At 44.2% G+C, this 21,822-nt stretch overlaps 1 protein-coding gene across 1 annotated transcript in view; it reads right to left on the bottom strand.

Moving 5' to 3' along the window:
• LOC142391623 (Krueppel-like factor 7) overlaps positions 1-20,551 on the bottom strand; it is a 44,001-nt gene extending 23,450 nt beyond the window's left edge. The window contains exon 1 of the mRNA XM_075477534.1: positions 20,224-20,551. Coding sequence (XP_075333649.1) covers positions 20,224-20,325 — 102 coding nt within the window. The 5' untranslated portion in view covers positions 20,326-20,551. The remainder of the gene's footprint in view (positions 1-20,223) is intronic.
• Between the last annotated feature and the right edge of the window lie 1,271 nt (positions 20,552-21,822).

Below are 21,822 nucleotides of genomic sequence, written 5' to 3' on the forward strand. Positions count from 1 at the left end.
TCGCTGATCACAAGACACGCTTCTCACAAAGTCAAGCTGGGTGAGAGCTGTGAACCGAACCCGATTCACTCACTTCCGCTCTTCATTCTCAATCTCCTCACTTTTTCTTTCTCCTCTGTCTCACCCTCTCCTTCCCTCTCCTATAGTGGCCCCTCAGCCTGGCAGCTGATCCTCTCTTCCCGTCTCCTCCCTTCACGTTTGGCGCACACCGAGCTGCCTGCCATCACCATCAAAGCGCTCGCTGTCTCCCAACTGTTAGCACCCCACTTCGTCGCTAATAAAAAGCCTGAGTTATAAATATGAACAGAGGAGCATGCATAATGCCCTCAAGGAAGGCCCAAAACACCACTAAACAGATAAATGTAATGGGGTGGATACGGCTCATTAATTTTAGGATGATCGTATTTAGTTTTTACAGATGCTGTGATAGAAACAAGGTGCTATGAATAATATTCAAACATTGATGTTAGCATGGTTGAAAAGGCCAGGAACGGTAAGGGGCCCCTGAGCTGGAGGGGGTGATGCAGCACTATTGTTAAAGGCTCACAGTTTCGGGGGTTGAATGCTGTCACATCTTCTAAGAGATGATCTATGATTCCCTGCAGCATCCTCTTTGAAGGGTTGCATAATTCTGGAATAAATGGGGTTTTTTTTTTTTCCTTCTTTATTTTCTCCTTGACTGGAAAACACAGTTTATGTAAAATAAAACTGTAATTTTATATAAATTTGAATGTCTTCATAATGGCACGTCAGATTTCAAGCAACTACTACAAAAAAACGACAGCAATAAAGCATATTTCAACAAATTCTCGTCTTTGCTAACCACTTGAGTGATATGTAAGTGAATAATCATTCTTTTAAACAATGTTTTGCAATGTTCTTTTTGTGCAGGTCTATTGTATACAGTGACACATGCAGATTAACCCTTTTGTGAACCCGCATTGCTACAAGCATCTTCAGACTTTCATACACCTTTCACAAAGGCAGATGCATCCAATTGGTTCGCCAATCAAAACCAATTGGATAAATTGGATACAAATATAAAACTAGGATATTTATTGAGGAAATGATGCGACATTCCAAAACTAAATGGCAAAACCAAGGGAATCTTTAAGATTAGGAGTTCATTTGACAATGAAGTTGCACTCAGATCTATCACAGTCTAATCTTCAGAGCCGATAGTTGAGGAAGGGTATCATGGCACAAACAAAGAAGATATTTGAGGACCTAAGAAAAACTGCTGCTAATGCACATCAGGCTAGAAACGGTTACACTGTCCAATGTAAAAAATTTTAACCCCACCAATCCACAGTCAGCCGCTACCCATCTCTTTGCTAATTGTATTTAGAACCCATATTTTTTTTAAAAACAACACATTTTTGATTGAATTAAACAATCGTATAATTGTTTGACTTAAATGAGAGGCGTTATGTTTGGAGAAATGTAATCTCATCTGTGAAACATGGTGGTGGCGGTGTCATGGTTTGGGCTAATTTTGCTGCATTTGAGCCCAGGACGATTTGCCCCCATTGACTGAATAAATCTAAATATGAATTTTACACTGAATCCAACAGAAATGTTGCGGGAGGACCTGTATGGAGCAGCTTGTAACCAACAGAGTAAAAGCTTCTCTGTACAAAGGGCTAAAATTCCTCCAGAAATGTTTAGCTGCAACCACAGCTGCACAAGAGGATAATTCCACAAAGTAAAGCATTATACAAGTGCCAGACAAAAACATGGAATATTGGACTGCTTTCCGAAATCAAGATGAAGATAAAATTATGACATTTTTGTCTCTCCTATTCAATCAGGCTTCTTGTTTACTTTTAAGACTTGTAGGAAAATCTGATGAAGTTTCCAGTTGTATTTTCTGCAGAGATGATTAGAATTCTCAAAAACGAATCGCAAACTTCCAAGCCCCATTGTGCTTCCTCATTTCATCTTTTGGAGACACACTTTGGATGGGTGCATTCCTTTTGTTGTCTTGACTTTGGATGCTTTCACAGTGTTTGCAAAGAACGTGCTTTTGATTGTCATCATCATTTTCTACAACCTTTTGTCGTCAACGTGACACATTGATTATTTGTTTTGGCCAATTTATAGCGGGAGCTTGCTTACTCGTTTTAAAAGTGAGTAACATTCGTGTCGTGGATGAATTAACATACGCTTCTCCGCAGCTTCGCTCTGCTTCTTTTGTTGTTTTCGCATTGGAATGACAGTCTGCTTAATTCTTGTTGGTTTTGCTTTTATTCAAACCGCACAATGCCATTGGTCACAGAAAATAAGATGGCCCCGGCTTCTGTTCACAGGGTCTAAATGCAACGCCACCGTGATATCGGCGTTGATTAAAACTCCTCTGAGAAATGAATCACACTTTTACACCACAGGTAGGTAGTAATCATATTGGCTCTCACATCGATGTGAAAATGAACCAGCAAACCGAATTGTCTTTTCTCTTACTCTTTTGATGTGATTTTTATGACAAGCCGTTTTGCTTTGCTGACTTTGTTTGCAGACATCTTTGTTATCGGTGCTTGTAATTCAACACGCCTTGACACTTTTGTCGAAGCAAAAGTTTGGCCTGGCGCTCGATTAAAGAGAGCGGCGTTTCACACAGTTTGTGTACATTTGAGTGTGTTTATGCACACGTGTGTTTTTTTCTGCCGTCTTATTGGGTCTGTGTCTCCCATTGATCTGGTGAGCCGGGCCAAGCCATCACTTTGAGGTGACAGCTAAATGACCAGTGGCCCAAGGCAGCGGCCATCTCGCCAACAGCCTTTGTGTGTTTGTGTGTGTGTGTGTGTGTGTGTGTGTTTGCATCGTGGCGCCTGATCGATACCAAATGATACCATGCAGGAGCTCATCAGCAGTGCCCGTCGCAGCTGACAGAGACAGTAATCTATAGCTTTACCGAGCAATACTTACACAGCCCCCCTGCTGCTACATTTATCCCATGGACACATAAGAACTCCAAAATGGCACGCCCTCCCTTCTAATCTCCCCTTCAGGGTTTTTGCTCCATCCCGTAGCCTTACTAAGAACCCCCAGATTTCAGACTCCTTGGAGGGCAGCATGGAATCATCTGCAGGTCCCAGCTGAGCGGGGAACCTGCCTGCAGGGCCAGAAGGAGGGGAAAGGTGGGGGAGTCGGCGGGGAGGTAACTCCTCATTTTCCTCAACACTGATCTGAATAGTAGAGTGATCTGAATAGAGTACCCATGCATTGCTCTGTTGTTATCAATAGACAGAGCAACAGGGAGCACAGGTTTTGGCCAGGAGGGATCTTGTAGCTTGATGGTGCATCGAACCAATGACTCAGAATAGAAACAGGGGGAGAGGGGGATAAGGTAAAGGGGAGAAGCTATCCACCTGCAACGCTCCAAACAGGTACAACTGGCTAGGATAGTGCGGAGAATTGCATTTCAGACTAGGAGAGGAAAGCTTAAAGAGTGGATAAAGGGTGTAGCAAACACAAGCATAACAATTACGCTGCAGATTAGAAGAGGACAAGAAGGAGGGAGAAAGATGTGAAGCCTCAAATAGCAGAGACAGGAGACAGAATTTCTCTTCCTCATTGACTAACAGCTCCATCTCTCCAGGCAGTCACCTAGCTTCAGATAACACACTACGGAAACAGCTTAATTACACAGACGGCCTTATCAGACGACATTAGCCTCGCAGTAATAATCAGCCCCTCAGTCAAAGCCTGGCAACGCAGCACCTTGAGGCAGTTTTACACAGAGCGGGCTTCAAGCTGATAACAGACACCTCCAGTTGTTAAATCACAATTTGCTGATGGAGTTTGAGGGAATAAAGCACATTTAGTTGTAAACCTGCCACCTCCTTTTACACACAGTCAATTTTTGTTTGGATGGGTGCATTAATAGGCATTTGAGGCTTTTGCAGGCGGCATATTCTGGTCCACTGGACCGACTCGCTGAGAATCCACACTTAAGTAGGGATTGTCCATTTTTCAGCACAGTTTGAGAATCAGGTTTAGTCTGATAGTTTCAGTCAAGACATCTTCCCCGCTAAGGCCTTCTTTTACAGGAGGTTTACGCGACACAAGCGAGCGTGCGTGCGTGTGTCTGTGTGTGTTTGAGTGTGATCTTCAAAGCACCTTTCATCTGGCAGGAAAACCACAATGATGGAGCACTCGGAGTGCAAAAAACCTTGTGACCTCTGCTTAATGGAGCAGAGAGACATTTCCCGTCACTTTCTCCAAGCAGACACAACAGAACGGCACACGTCCACATCAACCTGACACTCGAGACCTACCCTCTGTCATCCCGTGGTACAACAACATCGACGCAACGGGAATGGGAAGAGAACAAGACTATAAGTGAAAGCTGAGATTAGGGTCGGACCACATATGATTACCGTTCGAATGTGTGAGCAACTGGCTACAGGAAGTCAGTGCGATCCTGGATTTTCGCTGCCTGGTCCTCCGGGTCTAAATTGACTTGAAATCTCAATCATATTTACAATAATTAGGGATCATTTAGGAATTATTGTTAAGCCGAAACTTCAACTTTCTATTATTTATAGACAAGGTAATTAGAGGCACTCAACGGTTATTTTTAGAAAAAAAAAAAAAAAGAAGCAGACTATGACCGGGAAAAATATAGTCATATTTTCTTGTATGTTCTGTCATCAAAATTGAAGGCAGAAAAGTTGGAAAAAATCTCAGGAAAAAGCTTTATTGTGTAATAAAGACAGATCTGTGAGAAAATTGATAATATCATTAAAAACGGTTTAATTTCATATTTATTCTGTTTTTCCGAATGACTAAGTTTTTAGTACCTTAGAATGAACCATCTATTTACACAGTAGGTTGGCCATATTACTACCACATAAAAGGAAACATAGAAGAAATGCGGCTCAGAATTCAGCAAAGAAGAAAGTTGGGGAATCTGTGGTCACGGTTCTGCTAAAATATGAGTTTCTCCACAATGCCAAAAATATGCACGGCTTTTAACCGACTTTTCCCAGAAGAAATATCACTGGTGAAAAAAACAAAGAAGAACCCCTCAGCCCAACCAGTCAAACTGGATTTAGGTAGAGCAAAGTATTGAGCAAAGTCGGATGTGGGCGAACCACTGGTTATAGCCAAATATGCTCTTACTGTGTTATACTCGTGTTTAAACAGATGGCCATTACTTTCCATCTAAAGAAATAGCATTAACCACCAAATTCCATCAGTAGCTTCTCAAGCATCTAGCCAACATGGATGACAGAATCTACAATATGGTCAATAAGGTCCAAAATACCAACTGAGTTAAACTTAACGAAAGTAATAGACAAAAACACAAAAACACTGGGAAAATGCGGAACTATCACTTTCAGCATTTCACGCAGTACATTGCAGGTTGACAAATGACTGCTTGTGATCCCATTACACACATTTGCCGCAGCGTTTTTTTTTTGTTTTTTTTTTGCACTTCAACAAACAACAGCTGTCACATTTGGATAATCCATCTTCCTGCGCAGACGAAGCTACTCTTGTATCCTCTGAAGGCTTGAAAGTAGCTTGACAAGTAAACAGATTGAACTCGTGAAGATCTGCCGACCTTGAGAGTGATACAGACATTATTAAGAGGTCTTAGTCTGGGGATACAACAAGTGCACTGCATATAAAGACCTCTCCTGCGCCATCTAAATAGCTTGTGACAAAGTGTGGAAAACGTCTTTGTTCTGGTATTAAGTCGAGGTTAGGAGAGGTGAGGGTGAAATAGGATCAAGAGAATGGAAGAAGCATCTTGAGACTGATGGAGAAGAGGATGAGATAGAAGCGAGAGAAAAAAGAAGAATATCGGGGAGTATGGAGAGGGGTGGGGGGTATAATCCCGACGGCTGGAGCCGTGTTGCACTCGCTGGGGAGGGGAACTCTGTCTCTCTTTAACTGGATTTGGGTGAGCTGCTGTTTATCGGCGTGTGAGTCGCCAAGCGCTCCCTCTCAGCTGTCAAAACCACCCTAATCTAATCAGGGGGCATTTCATCCATTTGCTTTCAACACGGCAGAGTGCAGAGTGCATATTGGCCATGTTTGTGTGCGTGTCTGAATGAACAAGACGATGCATATGTGTGTGTGTGTGTGTGTGTGTGTGTGTGTGTGTGTGTGTGTGTGTGTGGATGAAGGGGGAGTCGGCAGCATCAGTGGTTAAACACCAGGGTTAGCAGCTTGCGACAGGATTTGGGGAGTCTGTGCTCCGGATGTGCGGACCCCATTGTGTGTGGCAGGCTGGCTAATCTTCATTACCGCACACAATGAAGGGGCAAGAGAATGGGGCCTTGGCTGGAAAAGGCACCGAGAAACAAAAGAGTGGCGGCCAGTGAAAAAGAAGCTAGAGAGATAAAGGGAACAGTGAAGCGGAAAAACTCTGCTTCCTCCTCATACAGTACCAGTCAGAAGGGGCTGCTCAGTAGCCAAATCCCATTCACGGACCGCGAAGAGTTGTGCAGTGCCCACACTGATAAGAGCCAAAACAGTTCTTTCTTACGTGCCTCTCCATGCCTGAATAAGAAGCCCCGGCTTTGTCACTCATTACGCCACCAGATCTCAAACAACAAGAGCATGTGAGTGCATGTGAGCGGGACAAGCGCAAGCAGCGAAAAGCAGGTCAGTGGCACAGTGTTGCAAGGCCGAGGTGGATTAGCATGGGGTCAAAAAACGCGGTGGGCCGCGAGTTTACGAGGGGAACCTGTTTGGTTACTTTCCCGTACGTAAGGAGCCATGCAAACAGGAGGTGGGGGCACTGTCATTCCCTCTTTATCCCACAGCAATGCTTCCAAAACAAACCTGAGTGACAAAGATTAGCCCAAGCCGCTTAAAATATTGAAAGATGTCTCCTCGCCGCCACTACAGCTGCGAGCTCTCCTCTGAGAGATAGCGCAGAGAGAGCGTGTGCGAGTTTAGGTTGTTACGAGGAGGGGCGGAGGCATCACGGCAGGCTGAACCCATTCACCCTTCGGTTCGGAGCGGCTGGCTTTTCAGCGGGAGTGCGAGGACTTTTCACCCCAATTTCATCCTGACAATGTACAGCTTCTCAGCGGAGAGAGGAGGAGGGTGGTTAGACACAGAGAGAGGTGCTAAGAACTCATTGACTTTGGCCTGTAGGTCTGAATGTGTTTGTGTGTGTGTGTGTGTGTACTCTTTGACTGGCGTCCCACAAGTAAAGATTACAGTTTGAAAAAGCAGGTGATTACAGGGCAAAGGGCAGAGCCTTGTCTTAGAACTGACTTAAGATTTGGGGTTAAAGTTTAAAGGCTGGCAAATTAATGGGTTTCAAATGAGTAAGAGGTCGTGGGCGGTTGGAGTGAATTGTGTGAAACGTGGGAACAAGTGCGTGTTTATGTACAATGTACACCACATTCTCTGCTGAATATTCAACACAAAACAACAGCTTTACCTCCACACACACACACACACACACACACACAAACCTGCTATATTCTGTCTGTCTCTGTCGTTCTTGGTTATGCACACGCACACACACGCCAATGGAAATTATTGATGTGCTCTCTTATAAAACAGTGGCTGCTCCCTGAAGTATTCCTGGCAACATCACAGGCCGAAAATAGCTACCGACCCAAATAACTTTCCCCGCCGGAATGTAGAAGGAGCCAGACCACAGCCACTGGCGACTGGCTTTTACTAATTGGCATCATTTTACAATGAAATAATATCTGGGGCAATAGACTGAATAACACATAGTAAACGAGAGAGAGAGGGAGGATGTGCTGTCTGGCCACACGAAAGCTCACACTGACAAGCAGGGAGTGATTTTGAGGAAGGTTGGATGAGGGGAGGGATGGGAGGAGGATAGGGATCCCTTCATTCTCATTAGCATAAGTTATCAAATTCTTCTCCCTGAAATGCACAAGTGGGATTTGGGTGGTGAAAGATTTATGTGAAAGCATCCGTTTAGTTAAAAGATGGAAGGGACAAAATATCTGCAACATTGGTTATTCAGTGTTTTAAGTAGATTCATTTTTACTGATACCCTTATGAATATATGTGTTTATCAATTTGGTGTTTGGTAATAGATTTTTTTCTTTTGCACTTGACATGAGAAGATATCAACAAGAAGTTTGAAAGTGTACGGCATGCAGCCCCTTGGGTTACCATCTGTAAATGCAACATGTGCAAAAAAAAAGTTCACACCATCAAACTGTACAGCGAAACCAGTGGTGTGGTGCTCATCAACAGCGCTTTCGAAACCCCAGTCAATGGGCATCAGGGTTGCCTTCTATCTCCGACCTATCTCTCTGGGGAGAATTATGTGCTCAGGCATTTAAACACCCCAAAGAAACTGCCGACATCAGCAGCAATAAATCACCAACACCGTCAATCTGGCAGGAGGACCATGTGGAATGCTTGGATGAAAAACAGAAAGTTCCAAAAATGGAACTGAAATCAGAGCAGACGAAAAAACAAAACAGATGACAAACAGTCACCATGCCAGGACATGCATCTTTCTGATATTGTGTATATATTATCGGAAAAAAAGGATCCCGAGCGGATACCGTGGCCAGGAGAGCTCAAACTGTAGCAGCCGTTGCCACCTCAAAACAAAAATGAATGGATAAGAGCTCAAAGCTCAGGCTCATGCGTGTAATGATCTTCTCAATCTCCTTCTACCAGCCAGAGGTAGGTCAACCAACTTGGTTTCAGACTTGGCACACACTATTCTGCCAAAATGTCTGCTGAGGTATATTTAGATTATACGTCAAAATGTAATATAGCCGTGTGAGAGATGCTGAGATGGTCCATATCCATGATTTACTTCCTTCTGGAGAATCTAGGTTGGTATAAGGTATGTTTGTGGAAAAAACATTGGTCTTATTTAAAAAAAAAAACAGACATGGAAAGGTAATACCTTTGGGGAATAAACTCTGGACTTCAGTTCCAAAAATCATGTGAACAAAGACACATGCTGCCCTAACAAGTACATCGGGATTGGCTAAGCCTGTTACCCAGGACAATGTGTAAAGAGCAAGAAGAAAAGGCAGGTAAGTGAATAAATGGGTGGATGACAACAAAGAATGCTCTGGGGGTTAGAGTTGCCACAGCATGTCTTCCCTAACAGCTGTCAAAAATAGAAAGAACTGTCCGATTGGGATCTGTTGATGATCTGTTGGATTATAGCACTAATTAAAGCACTTGACAGCAGTGAAAAGCACGTAGAGAGGTTATTTCCCTGTGAGTTGCATTGAACAAAAACGGCATTGTTCTGTGGTGAAAGCCCTCGAGGAGCTTAAGAAGACACACTCGCACACATTTAGAAAAACAACAGCAGCGTTTGGTTTTTGGATCTAACATTTAGAAAAATTACCGATGATTATCTGAAGCGGCATGAAATGAAAAATAACATCTCCACATCGTGTTCGAGACGATCGCGATTTTGATTTGCATCCGTCCGGTGCGAATCAGAAATGTTTTTTTTGTTTTTTTTCCCCCTGACACATTTGATGTACTGATGACCATCTCTGCCTCCATAAAATCTGCATTTCAGGGATAAATCAAACATGCGCATGCGTGTGTGTTTGGAGCGACCAACTGACTTTGATCAAAGCCCTGCATTTTACGCTGACCACAGGTCACCACCCAAACTACCGGTTTTGGCCAAAATTTCAAAATCATGATCCCATAAATTGCTCGCTCGCATGCAAGTTCCTCCAAGGAAACGGAGAGGGTGGAAGAAATAAACACAGATGTCTCCTGGCGGGCCTAAATCTTAATTAGCACCAGGAGATTCATCTATTCAAAGGGTTTGCCGGCCCATCATTAAGGCTAAAACACACACTGCTCTCCTCACATACCAGAACAGAACAATGGGAAACAGAGGTACGCTGTCATGCTGATGAATGGCTCTTCCCACAGGTCTCATTAAATCACACAAGGGCACTTCCCAGGCCATTCGAAGAGTGAGGCAAGGTGCAAAATCACCTAACCCCCTCTGTCTGTCCATTTTGACGCATTCAGCCTTCCTCTTCTAAGCATGCATCTCAAAGTAATATATTTCACAGCGTATAACCTGCACTTGCAGGCTTTGACATGTGGGGTTAATTCCTATTCAGGTGGAATCTGTCTGGTTCTGAGAACACAAGTGGAATCTTTTTCAGGCAACTTAACCCCGCAGGAGCTTGGAATGACTGAAACGGCATGATACACCCAGTTGGCTCGAGATAGCTGTGTCTTTAGGGTAATTTGGAACCCTGTTGAATCTTCCAGAAATTTCAGCAGCAGCTGCTGACGATGGGGAAAAAAAATAGCCTTTATCTATTTCTGACCACACATCTGTGTCCTCACCCCTGGTTTCAAGCTGCCAAAGCAAGTACAATGCTTTTAAATGATAAAGTTGGAAGAGCAAGAGGGAGGTTAAAGCTTCTGCCCTGCAAGTGAATTGTGATGTCAACACAGTATTATACCTGTACCTCAGGTGTGCAGGAGTAACTGCAGTTTTCGTCCTAAACAGTAGGCGTCCCTTCTGGGAAACGGCACCATGACACCGCAGAAATTGCTCTAGCAGAGGTCACACAGGAAGCACAGCATACAAAAATTTAACTGCACAAGTTTTAATGTTTCTGTTTCACTTTTGAGCATTTTTTTTTCTTCATGTTTTGTAAGATTTAAAGCAGTTGTACTTTTTTTTTTTTTTTTTAATGTACCACGAGCCAGGTTACAAAACACTCAGTGGGGTTACATGGCACTGAAAGGATCGGATTATTGGCTAAATTACAATAAGACTGAGTTATATGAGGTGTGGTGGACAACTTTGCCACTTGGTGTGAGCAGAACCATCTGCAGCTCAACGTGGCAAAGACCAAGGAACTGGTGGTGGACTTGAGAAGGAGTAAGGCCCCAGTGACCCCTATCTCCATCTGTGGGGTCAACGTGGACATGGTGGAGGACTACAAATACTTAGGGGTGCACTTGGACCATAAACTGGACTGGACAAAAAACACAAACGCCCTCTACAGGAAGGGCCAGAGCCGTCTCTATTTTCTGAGGCGGCTTAGGTCCTTCAACATCTGTCGGACAATGCTGCGGATGTTCTATGAGTCTGTGGTGGCCAGTGCCATCCTCTACGCTGTTGCATGCTGGGGCAGCAGACTGAAGGTGAAGGACGCCAACAGACTGAACAAAGTCATCCGCAAAGCCAGCCACGTTGTCGGAGAGGAACTGGACTCTCTGACAGCAGTGTCAGACGGAAGGATGCTGTCCAGGATCAAATCCATGCTGGACAATCCTGCACATCCTCTTCATAATGTGTTGGTCAGCCACAGAAGCACCTTCAGCCAGAGACTGATTGCACCACGCTGCACCACAGAGCGCCACAGGAAGTCATTCCTGCCTGTGGCCATCAAACTGTACAATTCCAGTGTATGACATCACTTCACCATGTGCAATAACCCGGTCATAACAATAATAATTAGCTACTGAGTAGCATTGTAAATACTGTTTATTGTTTATTCTATTTTTGTACATATCGATATTTTTATTCTTATTTTATTTTTATTTTATTCCCTATCTTATTCTTATTAATCTTTATTTTCCTGTAAATAAGAGCACTGCAACAAAAGAATTTCCCGCAAGGGATTAATAAAGTTATTCTGATTCTGATTCTGATTCTGATTATTAAGTTCATGTAGACACCTTAATCGGACAAGAAATTGGATCGGATTGGATCAGCTCATCACAAACGAAATGTAGAGGGAAGTAGCTTCATCTTGCTCTTCGTTCGCCATTTTCTCGAATAACTGAGTTTGTTGTTGTTGGTGGTGGTGAAGCGATCAACCGGAAGTGGCTCTATTAGCAATAGTTGAAATGGGTACAGCGCCACCTATCATATCGGAGTATGACATGCTTTGTGCCTACGATTCAATTCGTTCACCTATATATCACACATATATCCAAGGATAATAATCCTTGCTCAAATAAGTAGCATAACCCAACTATAGCTATAATCAAATTAATCTCACCATGTAGACCCACTGACTGAAGGTGCAAGGCCGGGTAAAACATCAAAGCATGTCAGCTATTGCGATATCAGTTTTGGCACATGGTACCATTCCCACAGGCGAAAATAGGGCAACTGTGTACCAAGTATAACGGAGAAGCCTATTCAGTAAAGTTTTTAAAAAAGAGCAGGGTGAGAAAGAATTATAATAAAGGGAGACGAAGATAAGAAAGAATGATGTAAGAAGAAAGGTAGGAATGATGGATGAAAACAACCTGAAACACTGACCAACCAGCTGGCTAACTTTGGAGCAGAGAGCCATGACAGGTGGAAATACGCACATATACACACAAACTGCCTTTGCATGTCGGACCACCACAGCCGAGTGCTGAGGCCGGCATGCAAAGCCTGCACACACATGACTGGACACAAATGCACACAAACACAAAGACGCTGAAGGAATAATGCAGAAAGTCAGGCACGCACACAATTGTGGACGCTGAATGCCACTTAGAGCCAATTTAACATTTTGCTGAAAGACTTTTACACAAGCACTCACTCTTCTAAAAAGTCAACAAGGGCTGCACTGGGAAGCAGGCCGTGATCTTGACCAATGACTGTCTTACTTTTTAAACTTTTCAACCAATTTCAGAGAGTGTCGTGTCCTTGTGGCTGTCACCACCAAGAGCTTAGGGCTGTGATTGATGACTGGCTTTGGATGACAACAACAAGCAGCAGTGTTTACTCAGGACAAATTGCCCTTGTCTCTCTCTCCGGTCCATCTCTTTTTCCCCCCTTCCTCTGGCTCAGTCTTTGGAGAAAGATGGTCCACATGGCTAGATCTCTGGTTTCTCGATGGCAAAAGCTCTCTTGGGGTGGGATTAGCCTCCCAGACTGACAGCTAAACAAAGAAAAAGCTGATCTGCCTAGCAACAGGTAGATAGGAAGGTGGGGATGTAATGCTTCGAATGTCACAGCCAATTAGTGCTTTAGAATGCCTGCACATAGTGTGAGTTTGTGGTCATTGTTAAAGCCGGTGGATGTCAACCTATGTGAGCGGGGTGGGTGATTAAACAAGCTGTGGCCAGAGTCAAAGGATAGGGAGCAAATTATTTTGAGCCTTTGCATAGTCAAGGGTTTTTTGCATAGAGTGACCCTTGGCAAGCATTTTACATGCTATTTAGAACGCATCCCTCAATGCAAACAAGGTGAAATTTCACTTTGTTTTTGCACAGCAGTAACATCAAAAACAGATCAGTTTAATTAAGCTGTGTTACCATAGATATAATATGCATCCATGTAAAGAAGAGAAGATGGCTTTCCAATATCTTCTAGGCAATTTCCTGACAATACAGCAATACTCAACAGTTAGCTGCTAGCTACTGTGAAGACTGATATTGGTCTGTTGCGGAACTTTTTATCAACAAGTTGGCACTTTTGTCAATTTCAGAGCACCTGATGCTTTAGTTGGTCCAATTTCTTTTCAAACTTATAGTATTTCAGAGCTTTGCTTACTCTTGATGCCACAAGGAAGGATAGCACACACTCGGGGAAAGATAGCTTTTCCACATGGGAGTCATACTCATGTCATTACTTATTGGAAGGGGAGCTGATTAATAGCCACAAGTACTGCAAGGCATTTGAAGACAAAGCCAGATGCTAGTGGAGCTTTTTGCCCAATGGAACTGGAGCTTTATTAGCCTATTCTATACATTCTTCAAACCAAGCTAGCAGTAAAATCAGAACAATATTTCTGCTTTTAAGCTTTTGTACAAATCAAACAAATGCTATCTTACTTCATTTTGGGAAATTTGGAGCTATACTGGCCAATAAGTTTTGCTAGTTTTGGACAGATCCTGGTTGGCTGTTGACCCATCTGCTTCCAGTCTTTATGCTAACCTTTATGCTTACCCAGCATTTATGCGAGCCTAACCAAGCCTAACCTTTATCTTAACCTAAGTTAGGTTCACCAATTTTAAATAGGTGCTTAAGTGTAGAGATATGAGGATGGAACTGATCTTCGTTCGACGCTTTTCCAAAATACCTAACATGATAAAGTCAAACAGCTGTCACTTTGTGTGTTTTTTTTCCATTTTTGTGTTTTGTGCCTTTTACTCCTCACATGCTCTGTGTAAAGGGGCCTATTTTTGTTTCATCTTATTGCTCAATTTTGATCGCGTAACACTCCTGGGTTTGGCTTTCTGTAGACACTGACTCTGAGTAAGGGGTAGGAGCAGGGCAAATCAAACAAGGCAGCTGTGACTTTGTCAAAACTGTCTTCTCGCAATTTGTCAGAGGGGAAAAAAAAAAAGGAGCAAGGGAGAACCATGAGATAGAGAATGGGGGATGGATAGAGCAGTGATTTTGAGGCATAGAACAAGTGTCTGAGACTTCTCTTCCTTTCTCTATTCTCCCCGCAGTCTCCCCACCCGGATGGCAGCAGCGAAGCATGTCGGATCACTGTAAGGTGCTGTAACGGCTTCCCGATTTCCCCTCAAATGATGTGAAAGTCATTGCCAAGCCATGTGTGCTGGTGTGAGGCGAAAAAAATGACTGGCTCCTCTTCTCACTGTTAATCAAACCTGGGGTAGCAGAGCGTTTCACAGAGGGAAGCCATACATAAAGATGTACTTGTTCGCCACTCTCCCCCCTTCCGTCCTCTCCTCTCCCCGCCTTCTCTGGCTTTTTCTCCTTACGCCACCTCCTCTGCCTCTCCTTCTGTCACCGAAGCGTCAGACAAATGAATACTTCCACAGCCGTCCTCTCTTTCATCAGCGCTTCCCATCTTTTCATCAGTGCCCATAAAGCAGTAGCCGGTACCTATCACTGGCAATCGCCTCTCAGCTGCCTGAGTGATGAGACAGAGGTGGCAGAGTTCACTAAGCGCTCTTATGGCAAAATGGATGTTACTGGGTCAGGGGGTCGCTCGCACATCTCATTACACAAGATACACAGACACACGAACCTAATGGTGTGTGCATGAGAAGAAATAAAATCCCTTTGTTAAGAGAATATCCTGTAAAATCAAAGTACAATACTGCAATTCTGAGCCTCCGTGTAACAATGTACACTCAGACCATGAGATTCGGACAGTCAACATAACCAAACAGATTTAAAAGATACCCTTCCGCAGTAAAAACACAATTGAATACATGCAAAAGTTCTCTAGAAAACAGCCAGCAGGGTGCCTGCTCAGGAGCCAAATTGAGTCTTTACTGTTTCAGCTCATTTATCTGTTTACAATAACAAAATTAAAGTCATTGCTCTTTTAATACAGAGTGCGAGCCCTCTCCTCATTAAACATCTTTTCCCAGGATCGATGCGCTGAGTGATAACCTCGTTGCCGAAAAATGCTTTAAAGAGAGCAGAGATGCTGCACCGAGCGGCGCCACACAAAGGCTTCCTTTCATGCATGGCTGCATCACAGGCCAGGCCATGTCAAATACATTCTACGTGGCATCCATCTTCAAGATCATCTGACTGCTGTCGGGTTAGAGGCGAGCAAAACAACGCTGTTAGAAAATCAGCTCCATGCTCGCCATCTGAGAGTCATGGGGTAGCTGAAAACTTTGAGGATGGGGTTCAAACGGGGACCAAATGTCAGCTCAATCAAATGTCAATGGCAATTTTTTTCATTTTTCTGGGAGCGCGCCCAAACTTGATTTCATGTCTCATGCTAAGAGTAAATGTGACATTTTAATAAAGCAACATGTCTGGAACGGAAACACTTCCAGGAGCTCTTTTGAGACAAATAAGATTAAGTCCCAGTTTGTCCTCCCTCCGCCTGCTTGCTGAAGGCCGAACTCTGCCTCGTACAGGATTGATTTAATTTTAATTTGCATAAAATTACATCAAGTAGCAGCCAGTGAAAGGTCGTCAAAACATGAGATGTGTTTTGGGATTGCTTAGTATGTTTTTGCTTTGGGGAAATTGTAACATCGATGCTGGTTCCTTTTTGTTGCTGTGTGCCTCACAAAGCAAACAAGAGTGACTCAGAAAGCATGTTTACCTGGCACCCACTGTGTTTCAACACAGCTGAGGAGTGTACAGTACAGTAGGGGGGGGGGGGGACAGTCCAGAGCTCACATAGCAGCCATGCGGAGATCAAAAATCCATACTGTGCTAATTCTATAAGAAGAAAGTGGGAAGAAAAAGCAGGCAGACAGAAAGAAAGGAAGGAGAAAACAAGGGATGGAGGAAGACAGGAAGGCGGGGGCCAGTTGGCTGTGCTCCCCAGCATGCCTGCTGTCTGTGTGAGAAAGCAGCTGTGGCCCACTGAGGATTACATAACATTCTGAGACACACGCACCAGCATGCACACACTCACACATGCACAGAGCTGCTTATGGATGCATATGGATATTCACAGTTTCGCTGCTGATTTCTCTGCTTTATCTTTCTGCCGCTCCTCTTAATCCCCCCTCGTGGTGTCTCCAGAGTCTGCGCGAGGGGTCTCGACGCTGATGCGTTTCTCTGGCACTGACCGCGGCTTTAATAGCCCGGCGTGGAGAGACTTTTCCCTCGGAGGCCTCAGTCAAAAATGCTAAATGACTCCATCTATCCGCATCCCTGTTTCTTCTTCCTGCTCATCGGGAAGCGCCATGTCTCGCTACCCACTTGTTCTATGAATGTCTGCCTCCCGGTGCCAGCCATCCCCGAGGGTGGGGGTGTGGGGGGGGGGCAAGGGAGAGGGGCGGGGGTTCAAGCCCACCGGACTGTGAAATGCAAAACCCTGCGGTGGGAAGAATGTGCGTGCTCGGCAACTTCCCTTGACGTTCCCCCCTAGATGGAGTTTGTGCCGCCCGCCTGAGAGATGTCGCCACTAAGAGCTAGATGTAAGTAGTTGCATCTGAGCGTGCTGGCTTGCATCTGGAGGTTATGCCAGAGTGCAATCTACATCCACATGAAGCCCATGATGCACCGAGCAGCCAGATACAGACGTTTCGCTTGGGTAGGCATCAGGCACTCCTCAGTCTAAATGTGAGCACTTTGTTGTGTGTGATGAACCCCAGAGGGATGATATATGCTTTGGAGGGTATGGAGTGTGTCCTGAGGTCAAAAACAGACAACCATGGGTGGTGTCAGGTTACATCCTTACCCATCAGGGCCAAGTGCTGTGCAATAAGGGCACATCTTCACTGGAGCCTGAAGAATGAAAAAATAATCCATCATATCGGCCGGATTTCAGTTCAGTTGCTGATCTTATGTCAGCATCAAAATGCTCCGACGATACTGAAACTGTCTTGACAGCGAGGCTCAATAAGGCTTCATCTGGGCAAAGTGTCAGTTTACAAATGAGCATAACAGGCATTGGAGATTGTAGCCAAGATAGCAAGTCATTTCTGTTGGTCCAAAGATGCAAAATAACACGCGCCGTCTCTGCTTTGAGTGAAACTGGGTTCCGCAGATAATGAGCAATTTTTGACCAGCTACTGCTTGTTCCAAATCCAGCTCAAGCCCTGCTGTTTGTTCCAACTCTGAACAACCAACTGTACTGGGATTTGGAAGCGAGACAGCACAGTTCAGTTTGGCACTATTAGGTTCAATAATGGAACAAATAGCAGCCTCACATGTACCATCTGCAGACCTCCAAAACACTTTGCTCCTTCTCTGCTCCCCGTCCCTCTATAACTGGCTGAATCATGCCTCACAGACACCAACAGGGGACACAGTCATCATTCTTGCCCTCACATCTCAGGCAGCCATTTAGGGGGGCCGACTACAACGGCCCCCTATCTTACCATCAGATGCCATAAAAGCATCAAATTCGAAATTGTGCCCGGAATACAGCGGGGACTACTCAAACCGCGGGTCCACTGCAGGAGACAAAGCTTTTAAGGCGAGCCCCAACTCATAATTCCCGCATTCAGTAGGACTTGTGGTGTCTTCATCCTGCTGCAATGAGCACAAGGCAGGCTTTGCCAAGCACATCTCTGCACCGCATTCGGAGAGGGAGATTCAAAGTGTGGGGCAAGTCTTAATCCTTGTGCTCACAAGGATGGAGTGGGATCTTCTTATCCAAAACCAAGGGTTGCTTTCCCAAACAAATCTTCTAAGATAATAACTCCTCTGATTCGCAGTGAGACACTGAGACTGAACGCTGTTTAAAAAAAAAAGGATGGAAACTGGAAGGAGTGTAGGTCACACTCTGTTAATCATCTAGTTTTCCTCCCATGGGCACCAAATACTGCCTTTTTGTCCCAGCAGGTGGGGTTCATTTTGGTGCATGCAGTGATGTACAAGGATCGTCTGTTTATCAAAAGAAGCAAACACCAGCAAAAGATCAAAGGTCTTTCAGGAGTCTACTACATAAGGAGATTGGATGGGTGATGGGGGATGAAGTCTTTGCAATTTTGCTCACAAGACCTCACAAGGAATTGTTTTTCTCTCTTGCTTTCTCTCTGTTTTCAGTTTTCTTTTAATTCGTTCGTTTACTTTTGGTCAAGTTTAGGCGCCAGAACTACTTGGTTAGTGCCGGCATGTTTTGGAACAAAATAATAATGTTGAGTTCGCACACTGGATAGTAACATAAAAATGCACACTTTCGTGATGAAAAATGAGTCTGAAGGGTGATACTCTAATGATAACATGAGAACTTCTACATAAGTTGTGGATAAAGTTGCATCAGCTTGTATTCTGTTTGGTTCATCATTCATCCATTCCATTCCATCATCCAGGTTTAATCAGAGTTTATCTGTAAAATCAAACAGCATATGTTTAAATTAGATATAATTTCAAAATAAGAACATAAAGGAAATGGTTGAAAATGGATAAATGATAGCTGTTGGGTTCAAATAACTGAATTCTTCGAGAGACAGCCCTTACAAAAGTCCCCGTGGTTTTCTTTGAGTCCAAAATGGACGTTGTCCTGGGGAAAATGTGCTGCAAAGAATCATTTCAATCAAAGAAAACTGACATTTCCAGTCTCCACAGATAGGAGCTTTCCCGGCCCACGCGCGCAGCTGTCTCCCTCTTCCATTTGCATTAGGTATTGATTTTGATATGCGGGAAGTGGGTGAGAAACGGGGGAGAGACGCGCGCTGCATATGGTACACGTAGGCCCGTGCAATTTAAGAATTCACTGACAGCGAGTAGGGAGTTTGAGACTTGTTATGAAAAGATGCGTCGGTGGCTAACAGTAGGATGCCAATTAGGCAGGCCGGCCACGGCGAAGACATCCGCGGTCACGCACCGGTTTCTCCATCTCTACCCCCCCACCCCTCCTCCATCCTCACCCTCCTCTATCCGCATGGAGCAGACAAGTGATGAAAAACTGAGGCTCCAATTTCATGAACAATACAGGCATCAAATTTCCAAGCAATGATTTTTTTTTTCTCTCCCTCTGGTTCTTTTGCCTGGTCAGTGCAGAGCAGCACTGAAAGCAGCATCTCCAGCTGCAGCAGCGATTCAGAGGCCCTTAGAGAGTCTTAGAATTTTTTTTAAAAGGGTAGAAAAAAAGGAAAATATGAGGTCTGTTAAGGGAAAAGAAGGCTGGAGGTGAGGGAAAAGTGAGAGAAATCCAGATTTATTACCAATATTTGTAGATTTATGCATTTCTGCACCAGAAAAATAAAAGAGTCAAATATATGCCATTTTTTTCACAGTAAATGTCGTTATATGCACCAACACATATTTCATTTCGTGTGTTCTGGGACGATCTCAGAGCAGTAAAGATCGCGTAAAGTACCGGCGCATCTCCCCACGCATCCCTCGCCATGTGCTCGCGTGGACCTTTCTACTTCTCCGTAGTCATAAGCTAAACTGAAGGAAGCGCGTGCTACATGGGGGAAAATATCGGAGCGAGTATGCAGATGACAGTTCTCCTGCGCCTCCCTCGCGCATCTTTTTCACAATTACATTAGAAGATGGCACAAAGGCAGACATGTTAGGGTATCTATTATGAATAAGAGCGGAGACTTCTCTCAGATAGCTCAGTGATCTGAGGGATGCATATGTATTATTCACGATCAATTCAGTCCCCATTATGGGATCGGGATCTTCATCTTCCCGTATCTCATTTGACAGCTTTATTACGCGCTGGTGTGCGTTCGCATTTTAACCGCTTAGCAATCTCTCGCAAAACTGTCTGATATACGAGGGACTGGAAGCATTTTATGTCCTCACTTCAGCCCGGACCGCACGTTTCCACTCCTCGGAGGAAAAGTTGACGCCTGCATCCTCGAGCGCGTGTGATCATAAAAAAATCAGCGGCGTGCGGCTCGAGCCGCTCAAAGCGACGAGGACCGAAAGTTGAGACGTACCTGCTGCCAGTTTTCCTCCAGCGACGGCATGGCAGAGAAGTAGCCGGTGTCGTGAACAAGCTGAAGTTCCTGAAAGATACTGTGGTTCGCCAAGACATCCATGCTGAGGCTCGGTGATTGCAAAACAAGAATGATCCACAAGAAATGCGCCTCCTGTCTTGGTTCTCTCAGACCTCTACATCCACTTCTTTCATATTAGTCCTTCAGAGGTGATTAATAGCGCAGTGTAGCAACTGAAAATGGAGCGATTCAGGGTACCTGTACCTGCGCGCGTAATCGGACTCGGTGCGTAAAAGAGACTGGAAGTGATGGAAGCTCCATGCGTATCCGTGTTGCCAAAATAGCCACTGATAGGGAGCCAAAGGAGGGGAGGGGTTTGTAAACGAAGGGGCGTGATTTAGTTTGTCAATCAACTCCGCCTTGCTTGTCCATTTAAGGCGAATGGGCGGTTGAAGACTTATTAGAGCGGCGGCAGTGCGTGGAGAGGCGGGGTTTGGTGAATTCGGCGGACGGGATTGGCTCCAGTGTCGCGTCACTCATGCCGAATATGGGCTCGATAGGTGAGCTATTTATGGATGGGTATATTAGATTTGGATGAAGGACTGAGAGTCTAGTCTGAGTCGAGAAGCCGTGGAGTAAACATCATGTGCTCACAAACAAGAGCTGGAGTGTTAATAGGCTGCTATATTGTTCCACAGTTATAATGAGATTCAGTGTCAGGCTTTTACACTATAGGAAGGAAACATCTCTGTAGGGACTGCGCTTTAATGAGTTTGAGTCACCTAAAGGATATTTGAATGTTCCATAATAAGCTGAAAATTTGTTGTGTTTTATTATATCTAGTTCCCAAGCAGCAAGACTTTCTCGTAATCTTTTAAAGTGGGTTAGATCGATAGTTTTTCAAAAATTTCTGAAGGTCTCTAAAAGTTCTTCTTTGGGCATTGGCTGCTTTTTCACTCTTTTGTTTTTAGTCTAGTCTTTTCACCTGACCATTTTCAGAGATGTTTTTTTTTGTTTGTTTTTGTTTAGCCACTTAACACTTCCCTATGAATCATTCAAACATAACAAAAGCACCCAACTCAAGGGATGAACCAGTGTTCATCATAAACTAATCTTACAAGTAGCGTGTCAGAAAAACATGATATGTTTCCATTTGTTCAGTTGCGTCTAAAATACCAATGATAAGACAGTTTGAAAAAGGTAAAATAGCATTAAAAGGACAAGACTTTTGCACAGTACCATATTAATGCAGTGTCGAAACTGTGTCATATAGCCTGCCTTAATAAAGGTTTTGTATGTTTCAATAAAGACTTCCACATAAGTTAGTTACTGAGGATAAAAGTTGTTAGCAGTGTTCATTCAAACACGTGACAGGCAAGAGGCTTGTTTAGCAGACGCTGTAGAAATCAGCCGTTTTTACGCAACTCATGTGCCGCAAACGAGGGATTAAAAAAAAAAAATCACCCTCTGTGTGTGTGTGTGTGTGTGTGTAGGGATACCTAAGTACCCAGATATTCTTCATTGTGATGCGTTTGGTGATGTGAGTAATGCCGTTCTCATGTTCTGGTCCCGTGTAAGCCACCAGAATTGGGCCCTTCC

Source organism: Odontesthes bonariensis, chromosome 11 (genome assembly GCF_027942865.1).
Source record: "Odontesthes bonariensis isolate fOdoBon6 chromosome 11, fOdoBon6.hap1, whole genome shotgun sequence".
Taxonomy (NCBI): Eukaryota; Metazoa; Chordata; class Actinopteri; order Atheriniformes; family Atherinopsidae; genus Odontesthes; species Odontesthes bonariensis.